General features: G+C 37.6%; 1 protein-coding gene across 3 annotated transcripts in view; it reads left to right on the top strand.

Annotated features, from left to right (window-relative positions):
• Window positions 1-3521: 3521 nt before the first annotated feature.
• The window catches only part of LOC145255660 (intraflagellar transport protein 22 homolog), a 23708-nt gene continuing 12899 nt past the window's right edge, over window positions 3522-14330 (top strand). The window contains exons 1-2 of one of the 3 annotated variants that reach the window (XM_080114212.1): window positions 3522-3800; window positions 6048-6124. In XM_080114212.1, the coding sequence (XP_079970338.1) occupies window positions 3756-3800; window positions 6048-6124 (122 nt within the window). In that variant the 5' untranslated portion in view covers window positions 3522-3755. The remainder of the gene's footprint in view (window positions 3801-6047; window positions 6125-14330) is intronic. The other 2 variants (XM_080114214.1, XM_080114213.1) reach the window with 2 other exon arrangements.

Below are 14330 nucleotides of genomic sequence, written 5' to 3'. Positions count from 1 at the left end.
CAAAACACAGTACTTACTTGTCATGTCGAAAATAGTAATATATTCAAAAACTACAAAAACTCATCGATTATTTATAGTTAAAAGTAATTATTACTAAAAATTGGGGGAAATTGCATTTTCCCTAGATGTGAACATCTTGAAGATTGCGAATGAAGGGGACAGATTTATGTCCCTTTTCGTCACTTACTTACTTACGGAACAAATGCCTGGCAGGAACATTTCACAGTGATCACCGCTTTGATACACCCACGCATATGAAGAACGCGTGGGAATATGGCGTCGTGATGCAACCACCACACACATAAAACAAAGGGAACTATGTTAAGCTCCCTCGCGTAGGAACACAGTAAACCTGGAACATGTGATAAGGCCTGTATATAAGAACTGGCATGGCTACGAGGTCGTCGCTAGTGGCTATGGGAAATGCGTGCTGGCTTAAGAAGCTGGACTGCTGGGAATCGAGCACATCGACGGCGAGTGGTCACTGCCGCTGCTACTGGGTTCAGCCGTTGTCGAGGAGGTAGTCTAAACTGTTCTGCATGGACATGACTGCTGCTGCTGCTGCTGCTGAAGTTGGGTTGGGCCACTGGCGTAGGGATCCTCACTGCCTGACGAGCCGGGCTGGTCTGCTTTTAGTTGAAATAACTCATTGTATTTATACTCGTCTGGCGGATGTAGTTGTAGACACTGTGGCTTTGGTCGTCATTTTTTTGTTCTTGATTTGTGTTTGTTTTTGTGCCTTTAAAGTGCTGTAGGGAATCGTCTGTTTGATGTTTATATTCATGTGTCATATCAAATTGAAGCTGAGAAAGTTGTGAATATTATTCTAGCTGGATTTGTACTATTCAGAGTTCCACGGAATAATTATTCACATCGAAGTACTTGTCAAAGGGTCGTCGGCTGTGGCTTTTATGTTTTAAATTAGGATCCTTTTTTGATGAGCAGTTTCTTTTGGTAAAAACCGTGGCATGTTCAGGATACCTCCGTCCCGATATTACGCACAATACATATAAAATTTAATATCCTCATGGAAAGTTACTACATATAACGAGAACTTAAATCGTCTTTTGAATATTCTTATTTCAAACTACTCTTTTTACGATACGAACACACACACACACACACACACACACACACACAACCAATTATATGCTTATTTCATTTATGGACTGTTCTTCTCAAAAATAGCCACATGGACTTTAAGCCCATGTGCGGCATTATGATCATAAAAAAATCAGTAATTTCAAACCTCGTGTTATTCTCACAAAATTCTCACCACATTCATCCTTATGAAGATTCCACGCAAGAAAACACTCATGTTGGAACAATTTAACTAATATTCCTAATACGTAAATAAATGTTTGTTTCGTGTTAATACTGTGATTTCATGTTTTTTCGTTGAGTATCGTTATTTTTTGGATTTTATTTCTTAACTAGCCTGGGTGCCTGGCGTTTCCCGGGTGTTTGGAGGTGTGTGTGGAGCAAAAATAAAAAAAAAAGTGGTAGTAGGCAGGCAGGCTCGAACCTGTGACATGAAGGCAGAAAAGAAAGTGAAAGAAAATCTGACGTCTTACCGCTACACCATGACATAAAGGGAAGTTCGGAACGTTAAAATTAGGCAAAGTCAATCCCACCGATATGATGACTTGCAAAAATGGCTTGCAAAAAGTCGACCACCCCCCTTGTAGAAAACTATTGCCCAGTGTAGGGTGAAGGAATTAATGTTTTTTGGACAATTTTTTATATTTGCTGTCTGAAACGGCGAGCTTCAAAATGACACCGATCTCATGAAAATCCGTCACCTCTGTCGAGAGTTTTAGGCAGACATACAAACATACATACATACTTTTAAATAGACAGGTGAGATTTATATTATAGACTAGCCTGGGTGCCCGGCGTTGCCCAGGTGGTTGGAGGTGTTGAGCAAAAAAAAAAAGTGGTAGTTGGCAGATAGGTTCGAACCTGTACCAGGAAGGAGGAAAAGAATGTGAAAAAACAAAAAAAAAACGTGACATCTTTGCTGCTGCATCCATCACCAAACCGGGAGTGGCGAAAGTTTAAATTAAGGTAGGTCAATTGAACAGAAGGGATGACTTTCGAAATTTCAGCAAAAAAAAGCGACCCCTCCTTGTAGAAAACTGCCTAGTTAAGACTGAAGGAATTAATGTTTTTAGCCAATTTTTCCATATTTGTCGTCTGATGGGTTGGGCTTCATAACGATACCAATCTCGTGAAAATCCGCCGCCTCTATCGAAAGGTTTAGGCAGGCATACAAACATACATACATACATTTAAACAGACAGGTGAGATTTATATTACAGATGTAAGGATGTGGATTGATGAAACCTTTCTATTAATCAGCGATCTCATTAAATTTACCTTTAATGGTCCCATGGACATACTCCTACTTTCGCCTTCAATAAAATTGCAACACATGCAACCTTGGTCCTAAAAATTGATAAATCTCGATTATAAATTGGTGACCTCCCGACCCACATCTTATAAATTCGATTCAAATAATAAGACAAACCAAAAAGAACAAGTAGGGAGTTAAATTTTCTTATCAGCAGAAAACATTTCAAATCTGAATGCACTCAATTCAAAAGACAAACAAGAAAGAACAAGTAGCGAGTAAAATTATTTTCCAACGAACGGTAGCATAAGTGCATAAGTACCAATAAAAGTGATTTTTAATATCGTAAATATCCCTACCCCTCTTCCAAAAATAACTGGTTTATTTTTTAGCTAAATCCATAACAAGCGGCATGAATGGGTTACTTTATTCTCGCTACACCGTAATCACGTGATTAAAATTTTGCAGACGAAAATGAGGCTCGAATTTGAGCGACAAAAAGTCATGGAGAATCAAAATATTCTTTTCGGAGTTATGTCCCCTGTGTATAGCCCCCTACTGCTTATTTTATAACGTCTAAGAAAAATGTGATTTCACCCAATTCCCAGTAAAAATTATTTGGCGGACCTGTACAAAAATGCGCGTTTTTAATCTTTTTTTTTTTTTTTTTTTAAAGTTTTTTCCTGACAATTATCATAGATTACAAACTTTAATATCATAGTAGCAGAAAAAAAAAATTGAAAAAAAACAAAAATTAATAACTTTTAAGAAGGGGTTCGAATCACGTGACACGTCGCTAAAGAAATCAGGTAGCAATGTAGTAGAACATTATAACGAGAAAGTGAACTCTATTTTTAAAAATCATTAAATTCATGTTTGTTCAAAACTTTTTTCTGTTAATATGATACTTAAGTCTGTAATCTACGATAGTCGTCGAAAAAAAGTTTTTAAAAAGGTGTAAAACACGCATTTTTAGGCGTAGGGGGCGCTTAAGGTCCGCAAATTACTTGTAACTAGAAATAAATTTTTACTTAATGGTTTTTCGTAATTTTTTTTTTTTTTTTTTTTTTTTTTTACTATTTTCGGCACGAGAATTAAATATCTGTGTAGTTGTTTACAATTTTTGTTTCTTTTTGTTCGGCCTTTTTTTCCGAGGGCGACAACGTCGTGTTTGACACCGTTACCAAGTTAGCAACAAGTTAAAACAATATGGAAGAAAAAAGAAACCGTTGTTGAAATAATTTTATGAAAGCTCAACATGACAATGGCTTCAACTTGTTTGTCTTGTTGATAACTGGAAAAATAACTTTTATTTTGTGTTTGTTCACGTGAAGAGCACCCGTAAATCGTCTTGTTTTCTGACATACTTGTTTTGTTGTGAAGAGTAAAAAGAACTTTAAATATGTCGATGTTCAAAGTGAAATTATTGGTACTTGGACCAACCGGGGTAAACAAACCAAAAACTTTTTTTATTTTTATTTTTTGATATATTAAATGGGTTTGTATTACTGTACACATAGATTCGAAAAAGTTGTCAAAAAACAAATATATAACAAATAAATGTTATCCAAGGCAAGATAAGTTACTTTTCTACCAAACTGGATATATTTTTTGTGTTTTTATTCAATGTAGCATGTTTATTCAGCTCGAAAAACATGCAGTGTTTACCGATGTATTGGAAAATTCAAAATGGCGGCCGACTCTCTCTTAAACACGGTAAGTTCGAGAAAAAGTGTTATAAATAATAAACTAGACAAAATACTGTTAGAAATTCGCTCAATATATGTTACCGTGACATAGGCTGACATATATTCGGTGTTTTTTTAATAGTATTTTGTCTAGTTTATTATTTATAACACCTTTTCTCGAACTTACCGTGTTTAAGAGAGAGTCGGCCGCCATTTTTGAATTGTCCAATACATCGGTAAACACTGCCTGTTTTTCGAGCTGAATATGTTACATTGAATAAAAACACAAAAAATATATCCAGTTTGGTAGAAAAGTAACTTATCTTGCCTTGGATAACATTTATTTGTTATATATTTGGTTTTTGACAACTTTTTCGAATCTATGTGTACAGTAATACAAACCCTCAGGTTATTTAATGTTGAATCCAGTTATTTTGAAGAAAAAATTTTTGATAGAACATTTTTTTTTTTTGAAGTCGGTTTCTATTTAACCCAAAGTTGGGACCCTAACAGGTACTACCAGTTCGAGTCAGAGTGGATCTGGGAGCAATGGCAATTAAAGGGTGGCTCCATACTCCCCAAAGCCCGCCAGCTGGGGCCTCACCATCGGATATAGTTTAAGGTCATATCCTGGGTGGCTACTACTATATATTAGATACAATATAATAATCAATAGAAAAATGGCTCTGTAATAAAAATTCGAAATCTACATAATTTATAATATCATCTAAGCATATTTTATGACTGCATTACACCAGACGGTCACTACTGTATATTGGGTAATAATCTATACAAAATTGGCTCTATGATATAATAATCCTAGCTGGATGCCCGGTCATACAATACATTTAAACATGATATTTTAATTTATGCAAATTGCGTATGTATTATTATAGAATTAATCCTCTATTGAATATTATATATTATGAAGAATAATTTGCCTGGTGGACTAATTCACAAAGAAAAAAATAAATAAATAATAATGATAATGTCGTTCATCAAATTCCGTCTGTGTTTGTTTACAATACCACGTCAGCTGATATTTGGGTTTGACGATGAATGCCCTGAAAAAGTCACTTCTGATTAATGTTTAGTTTTAAAATATGCAAACGAAGAAATGATTTGCAGCGATTTTAAACGGTATCTCGTCTTTTATAGTAAATTGGATTCATTAATAAGAAAAAATTAAAATGGTGAGGTACACCGGGCTTGAACAGGGGGATCATTCAATCTGTAATCAAATGCTCTACCACTCAGCTATACCTACAGATGTCAATAATTCGGGGGGGGGGGTAAAGAAGAAATAATTTGCTAAAAGTTTATTATCTCCCTTTCCGGTGTAACATGTAAAAATTCCCTTGTAAAAATTATTCTTTTTTATCTATAAGAAAAAAACTATTTTTAAGATCGGATTTTTTCAATTTTCAATACTTATCAGATGAATTTCTTTCTTTTTTTTTTTTTTACGGCATAATAACATTTGACATACCAGTTCCTGTCAGATCACCAAAGTTGAGCAACAATGAACCTGGCCAGTACCAGATGGGTGACCATTTGGGACTTCCATGTGCTGTATGTGCTCTTCGCTTATCTCGGCATTGTTTCCTGTCGTCCTGGACTTCTTGCCACTGGACTCAAACAGTGCCGATTAGGAGAGGTGTGGTTGGGGATTGCACAACCTTTGCCACATAATTATACATGCAGCTACACCTACAGGGGGTATCCTTTGTCTTTCGAGACTGAAATGAGGCTGTTTCTGTACAAAACATATCTATGAACACTACCAGACATATAAATTACTTTTGTGTGAAATTTGCAAAAGATAGGCTTAACCGTTCGGAACTCACACACACATACACACACACACAAGACTAGAAATATACGAAATTTGCATAAATTAACACATCATATGTAAATATATTTTACGATGAGTCAATGCCGGGAAGCCTACTAGTAAAATAATGTTTAATAAAATTGTAAATTGATTTTTTTTTTTTTTTTTTCAGTGTGGTAAGACTGTTTTGTCCAACTTTTTATCCCGAGCTACAGAAATGTCAAATATTACGCCAACAGTTGGAGTCAGGTAGACTTTTTCCTTTTTTTGAATTCTATATCTACACAAATGGTATTCACCCGGTGTTACCCATGTGGGGATATTTTATTGGGAAGAAATAATTACAAATATGTTTACAAATTTTTGCATTAAAATTATAACATACACTTGCCAAATTTAAATGAAAACTTGCTGCAAGTTCAGAGTTCAACCTAAAAGAAAAACAAAATACTGAAAACAAAAATCTTTATAATATATGCATACCCGTCCTGGAACAAAGATATCATATTCCAAAAATCACATAAATTGCTCAAGTAGTTTTTTTCTTGGAACTAACAAAATCAAATCTTGTGAGTAAGCTATCTTAAAAAAAAAAACAAAAACAACAAAGGCAGATACCTCCATAAATTTGCAAGATCAGCCTTGGAATGCTGACGATTTTACATTAATCGCTTTAAATCATAAAAAGGAATGATTTTCTTTATTAAAAAAATACTGATCAATTTACATGATTTTTTGGAATGTGACATTTTCGTTCTGTGATGGGTATGTACATCATAAAGATCTTTTTTTTCTGTAATTTTTGTTTGATTTTATTTTTTCATTTAGGTTGAACTGTGGACTTGCACTGTTAAAAAAAATCTTCTTTCTTCATTACAGCTTAAAAGACTAAATTATTTATTTTTGATTCGTTCTCAAGTGTTACAAATATGTGAAAAAAATATATAATTTGAGACAATAATTACTTTTAATATTATATAAAAAAAAAAGTCGAGAGAGAAAATTCTGTTTTATCGCTCTTTATATTATCGTCTGCTCTCAGTGAATTTATAAATATCCGGAAAAAGAAAAAGAGAGAGAGAGAGAACATACGAAAATACAGCGAGGGGACGCCTATAAACTGTAAAGAAAGAGAGAGGGGGAAAGAGAAGATATGAAACTAGAGAGAGGTAAAGCTGCAGGCATCCGCCTCGCGTGTTATTGAGCGAGTGACGCAGGTACATACAGTGAGAGAGGGGGCGCCCAAGAGAGAGAGAAAGGTATACCATTAGAGAGAGGGAAAGGAGCGGCGCAGGGTGGCGAAACAGTTACGATATAGCAGCCGAGGAAGAGGGTCAGGGAAGTGACATTGTTGGCGATGGTGACGGCATTTGTGGTACTGACGACAGCGAAGAAATGAACGATATATTTTGACGACAGAGAAAACGAAAAAAAGGCGATAATGAGGAATGATGATGTATCCAATGGACGAAGAAATGAAATTGTTTCAAAAGAAAGAAATGCGACAGAAATATTTAAAACCCGACGCTGAGTGAGTCGATTGTCTATTTTTCTCTCTCTATATCTCTCTCTCATATATGAAAACAACTACAAAAATAAAAACACAAAAAGGATATCCTTCCATTTTGGAGTTAAAAGCAGACGACAGGGTGTGAACTGTTTATTTCTTTTGCGCGGAAATTCTCTCTCGAATCTATTTCAAGTTTGTTTGTTCATCCAGTTACACATTCTCTTTTACTTTCGTTACAATATATTTTTATATATGTAAATAAAATTGTGTTAATTTTTCCATTGGCCTCGGTATTGTTACTTGGATGTGTTTTTCCTGTCTTGTGTTTATAAATGTCTTTCGAGAAAATGGATATATCCCTCCCGTATCTAAAAACCCGGGAAAACTAATTTCTTTTAAATAATATTTTTATATTTTGTGTTACGACTTTAACCCCTAGACATTCCGGGTCGTAACACAAGTCAGAGTTTTATTTTTCTTTATATGTACGAGCAGTATTCAACTTATGTTGCCTGGGTGGAGATATATTGCTGGTCAGAAATAATCTCTATCTGTACTATTATATAAAATGGAACTTTCCGTGTGCGTTTGTGTGCGTGAGTTCTTCCCTATGGACTCAAAAACAACTGGGACGTTTTTTATGAAATGTCGCACCAAGGTACTTTAAATTTTAATTTAAATACTTTTTAATTTTTTACATTCATCAGAGTTTATATTTAATTTTTTAATCAGTTCATATGCATGTCACGTTGGTACAGTGGTAACGTCACCAGCTTTGAATGCTACAGTTTTGGTTTCGATTCTAGCTGATGGCACTTAAATACCTTTTTTTTTTTTTACTTTTAAAATTACAACTCTATAATGATATATGCGAAATATGGACAAATTAAAATATCATATTTAAGCATATTTATGCCTGAGCAAAGCCACCACCCACCCATCTTGTAGCAGTATTATATAAATATTCTTGTAAATAATTTTCCCTTTTCTTTAGTTAAGAAATAATCATTTTTTCTGTTGTTCTTGGCCTTTGGGCCGGGATCAAAGTGTATTATCTGTTGCTACACTTAAGGTAATTTGTCAGGGTCAATGGAGAGGAAACCCTCTATACCGGGACAATTATTATTTTTGGTCCTAACCAGAGTGCCCCTTTTGCCTTCTTTTTCGGGGAGCTGGTTTAATCTCACATTAAAAATGACCTTGTGTCACATTTTGCAAAATGGGAATTTTGGGAAGCAAATAAATACTAAAAATAATAACTGGGCTGTAAACGTTGAATTAAATATATACGAAGATATATATTTTATTCTTTTTTATTATTAAATATTTAGCCACTTTGACTGGAATACAAAATATTCGGAATATTTTTCAATTATTATTGATGAATATAGGATACGTTTGGATTTTGTTTTCTCCAAATATAACCTTCGTTAAATAATGCCATTGTCATAATCTTTTTCTTTAAATAAAATTCATAAAATACTGTAGAATCCCGGGATACAGTGGCCCTAGGATATCGTTTTCTTCAGGCTATGATGTGGAATACAATGTTTTCCCGGTCCCTGGTTACGTTATTTGCCCCGCCTTACAGTGTTATTTATAATGTTATTTGATTATATACATGTGTATTATATACTGTAATGTATTTTGTTACTAATTTTTAATGCTGTATCCCGGGGTTCTACTGCATGAGCTTGTCCTGCATTCAAACTGATCGGCCTAACCACCCCCACTAACTCCCGCCGTTCTCGGAAGTCGTTTGTCTCCACTAAGGAGGTGTTCAACTTCCAGTAGCCAGCCAACCTAGGCCTATTACCTACTTTCAAATGGGCCATTACTAATTTATGGTCCGAATGACCTAGCCAGTGGAACATGGGACAAGATAAGAAATCTATGTCACCTCTTCTAACTAACATCCTGTTCAAGTAAGTACTTGGACCGGAGGTCACGCTATTTTGTCACGTCCACATCTCCCTCCCCGGGTGATCCAGATGGAACCTGTCGACAAGATCGCATGAGGCCATCAGGTCAGACAGGCTGCTTTCATACCTCTCCAGCCCTCTATTCCCTCCGACCTTATCTATCTTGGGTCCAGGATGGCATTCCAGTCCCCCATTAAAAGTACCCGCTCCGGACCCGCCGAAAGGAACACCTCCACCTGCCGAAAAAAAGGAAACCCTCTCCCCAGCAATATTGGGCACGTAAACAGCCAAAATCCAGAACTTACCGCTTTTAACAGCAACATCGACCATGACCAGCCTTCCATGAGCGTCCGCGTGAACGACAGTAACCACTACAGTAACCACTAGCACAGAAACCCCACAGCTATGAGGATTGCCATATGCTGAGTAAACGATAAAGTCGTCCACCAGCACATCGCAATCCCCGGGCCCAACAAAGTGGGTCTCCTGAATCGTAACTATATCTACCTCAAGAGCCACAAGATCCCTCAGCACGCGAACAACCTTGCTTCGGGATCTCATGCCCACTCGCATTTAAACTAGCTTGGTTTAAGGTTGTTGCCATAATTCCCTAACTAGTAGTATTCATCATAAGCGGGTCTAAAATTCTCGGGAGTTAGAACACCGAAGAACTGACCGATGCTGCCAGTTAACAACTCTGTTGTGAACTGACCTCCTCGGACCAGTCCCCCCACATCCAGGGGGAAGGTTATTTTGAGAGCTCTATAGAGGGACGGGTGTACATAAACGGGGACCCTCCTTTCACATTTCACTGCTATCTGCATTAATGATGGATGTTCGTCATCCGCTATTTTTTGCCCCGGAATAGCTTGTTTTGCCTCTGCCATCATCCTCCAGAGCGCCTTAACCCTTGCACCTTTTTCCTTCCTTAGAAAAGTTATTTGTAGTGGGGCTTCCGGGAAGTTGCTTGGTTTCTCCAACTCCTTTCCGTCTACCACTGTTAACTTCTCCAACTGCTTTAAACGCTTTCTTTGCCCTGCGCTAAGGTCCGTCTGCCTTTGCGTAGTATCAACCTCACACACTCTGTCGCCGGGTAGGAAGGGCCGCTTTCGTGTCCTCTCAGTCCTCGCCGATTTTCCTGGTCGGGCGATGTCCTCTTTGTCTTCTGCTTCTACAACCACTTCTTGGCCTTCGGGACTAGATCAAAGTGTAGTATCTGTTCTTCAGATGCTGCACTTAAGATAATTTGTACCAGTCAATGGAGGGGAAACCCTCTATACTGGGACAATTATTATTTTTGGTAACCAGAGTGCCCCCTTTTTGTCTACTTTTAGGGGAGCTGGTTTTTACCTCACATTAAAAACGGCCTTGTGCCTAATTTGCTCAGTGGGGGAGCAAATAAATACCATCTGTTCTTCAGATGCTGCACTTCCATTTCTTGTTCTCTTTCGGTGGAGGAGAAATCCTTCACGACTGAGACAATTTTTATTTTTGTACCTTTTCTCCACGTTAAAAAACGACCCTGGTGTCTAACTCTGTCCCGTGGGGAGGCATAGTAAATAGGTACAACCACTTCTCCTGCTGCTGGTGTTTCTACACCAGGTGTGTTAAAAAGGGGAGGGGTATTCTGCTCATCCATGGGGTCTGCGGACTGAACAGGGTTTTCTTCTTCTTCGCTCTCTTCCCTGGCTTTCTTCGTGGTAGCCATGGATGTCTCTTTCTTTGTTAATGTTTTACTTTCCTCCTCCTCCTCTTCAGATTCAGAGGTCAGTTTTCTTTTGGTTCCGGATTTCTCCTCTCTTGGTTTTTCCACCCTCAACTTCTACTTCCGGGCCACTGTTGTCTGCTTCCCTCCTTTCGCAACTGTGCTCCAACTTGTCGAATTTTCTTTGGTTGTTTTGATCCACTCCTTTTCCACCTTCTCCAACGGAACCGCTGCTGGCGGGTTATCTGTCTTCTTTTTGGGGCAAAATTTCACCATATGCCCCGGCACCAAACAATTCCAACAATAAGTGACATCGTCCAAGGTTCGCAAATCAACTGGGCTGGTATGGCGTTGAAGCTGGCTCGGTTGACTCTCATCTGAATGCGGTAGTCACCCGTCATGATATTTCTTTGCCCCCGTGCCGGCGTCACTCCTTCCACATCACCGTATTGGGCTAGAATAGCTCCCCAGTGGTTCTTCTGTTATGCAGCTCGGGACACGCAATACGGAGACGACCGTTCCTCTTCTCTCCAGGTACTCGGTCTTATGTCTTAGGCCCTTCCAGATGACATCTGTTTTTGCAATCTTTTTCTGCCTTCTCAGCAGTTGGCAATAAGATGTCCCACATCGCGAAGCTTCTTTGCATTGCATAGGTCGCTGGGATGTTGGTCTCTACTCGCATTGCGAGAAACTTCTCCTTATTGAGTCCAGTGGGTCTTTTGCTTTTCTCCTCGAAGGTCACTAGCGATACTGTTCTCGCTCTGATTCCTTCTAGGGTTCCTGGGAGCGGATTTATCTTATTCCCCTCTGTGAGGGCTTTATACTTTTCCTCAAAGTTTTCTGTAATCCTCTGGGGTCTGCTGTCCCTTTGGCTCCTATCTGCTTTTTGGGCTGAGCGCTATTATCTCTGGATCTTTGTTTTGTTGGCCTTCTTTCAACCTGGGCCAGTCCTCCTTTTCTGCAGGGTCTTCTCGCGACTTGATTATCGGTTTCTCGAAGTCCAGTGACCGCCATTTTTTCAATGGCTGTCTCTTTTGCAGACTGCTATTCGCCGATTTTACTCCTCTTAATTCTTCTCTCCTCTTTCTTTCCTTTTCCTTGGCGTTTGCGGTACTGTCCAGTCCCCTCCTCTCTTGACATAGTCTGCACAAGCTGCAGTCACCTCCTCTTTCCTGGTGTTCTTGTTAACCCCGATGGCACTTCCGCCCGCGAAGGCCTAGGGGTTCAAAAATTCTTCCAGAGGGTCCACGTCCACCGGGCTCTGGGTTTCTTCGAGTGCGGACGACTCTGAGACATCTTCCTTCCTACCAGACTCTCTTATTGATGGGTAACCACTGCATGCGGTGACCCCTGAAATGTTCGCCAACCTAGGAGAGGGCGAGCAGCTGGTACTTGATAATGAGGCGTCAACGAGTGTGGAATCTTCCATCTCAACCATGAACACTGGAGCATGACCGGGTGTGGTGCCCCTCGAACCGACCACGGACACTGGGGTACCACCAGATGTGGTACCCCCCAACAACGGCACTGGAATGCCACTGGATGTAGGGGCCTACTATCAGGGACATAGGCATCAGGGGTACTGTGTAGGGAGTTGGGCAACAAGATGTAGGTTCACGTTGCACTTGAACTTCTGCATGTCAGTACAGTCGGGCAAGCAGTGACCCAGAGGGGAATTCCAAAGTCTGAGCAAATAAAAATTATAGTTTATATTTTCAATTTAAAGATTAGAGGCCAGCATTTGTACATAAGCAGTTTAATTTCCACGTGCGGTACCGAAACGAACATTCTTTATCATGCTAAAGAGCATACCCCCCCCTGTCCACACACCCACAACAACACGTGAACACACTGAAAACTTTTCATTATTCTCCTGTTTTTTTTGTTTTTTTATATATATATATATATATATATATATATATATATATATATATATATCCAATCCAAATCATAAATATTCAACAACTATATTTTATTATTGCCTTCGGTTGAATTGAACTTCAACCTGAAATTTGAATTTAAAAACTTTATACAAAGGAACATACTTCTGCCTTCGGAAACTACCAATAATGAAACAGATTAATTTTCGCAAAGAATTGCTGCCTGTTTGCCTTGGATATATTATCAGAAACTCTTAGGTTTCGCCTACATTACATCAATCTTCATACAATATGAATCTTAATCTTTTTCAAAGATTAATTCTGTATTTGGATAGCAATTATCATATCCTTCTTTTACTTTCAACACTCATTCCCTTTATCTATGTCCTTAAAGACATTTTATCTTTAATATTTTCTCCGTATGTGCTATTTAGCAAAATAATTGCAAACCAATATTAGTATTTTGCTAGAATTTTTCCTCTGTGGATTAACAACATTAATTTAAACATTGCATTTGTATTCTTTGGTTCAAACAATAAATTTGAAATTTTATTTCGAAAATTGATTCTTTTAAATGAAATTTGAACATATAAACTATAACACACATATATATATATATATATAGCCGAATTGATACGGTCTTCGCTAATTGAGCCAGAGATGTCTCGTGTAGCGGGGTTCGAATCGTTCGACTGGTGTTAATCGTGACACCCTGCACTGAAGATTCCCAAAAGGATGAAACACTAGTGTCTGTAGGTATTTAATTATTATTATAGTAAAAAAGTAATTATGTCAGCCCCTTTAAGAAATTCGTTTCTTATCGTTGAGCACTTTCAGTTGAATTAAAAGTCGGTCAATTTAGATCACTGTCTGACTGACGTAAATGAACATTTGAAATTAAAATGTTTAAATTCAACATTATTTCATGCGGTTAATGGAAGCCGAATTGATATGGTCTTCGCTAATCGAGCCAGAGATGTCTCATGTTGCGGGGTTCGAATCGTTAACCCTGCACTGAAGATTCCGGAAAGGATAAAACACTGGTGTCTGTAGGTATTTAATTATTATAGTAAAAAAATAATTATAAATATATATATATATATATATATATATATATATATATATATATATATATACCAGACTACCCATGACCCGTTGGGTCAGTATACGTTATAGCTATCTATGGAATAGTGAGTATACAGAATTAATGTATAAACATAATACTCGCAACGGAAAGAAAATATTTTTAACAATTACGTAATGGATTAAGAATATATATATTTGTTATATAACAAAAACATTCGTGTTAAAGTATATTAAAATGAAAAAAATAAATATAGCTTTCTATGAATCGTTTCAACATTAAACCTAATATGGTTAAGATTTATGGTGGCTATCACACATGTATAAATATACCTTTCTTTCCACTTTTTCATTA

Source organism: Euprymna scolopes, chromosome 31, assembly GCF_053919585.1.
Source record: "Euprymna scolopes isolate OS-2025 chromosome 31, ASM5391958v1, whole genome shotgun sequence".
Lineage (NCBI taxonomy): Eukaryota > Metazoa > Mollusca > Cephalopoda > Sepiida > Sepiolidae > Euprymna > Euprymna scolopes.
This window is presented reverse-complemented; position numbering and strand designations above follow the sequence as displayed.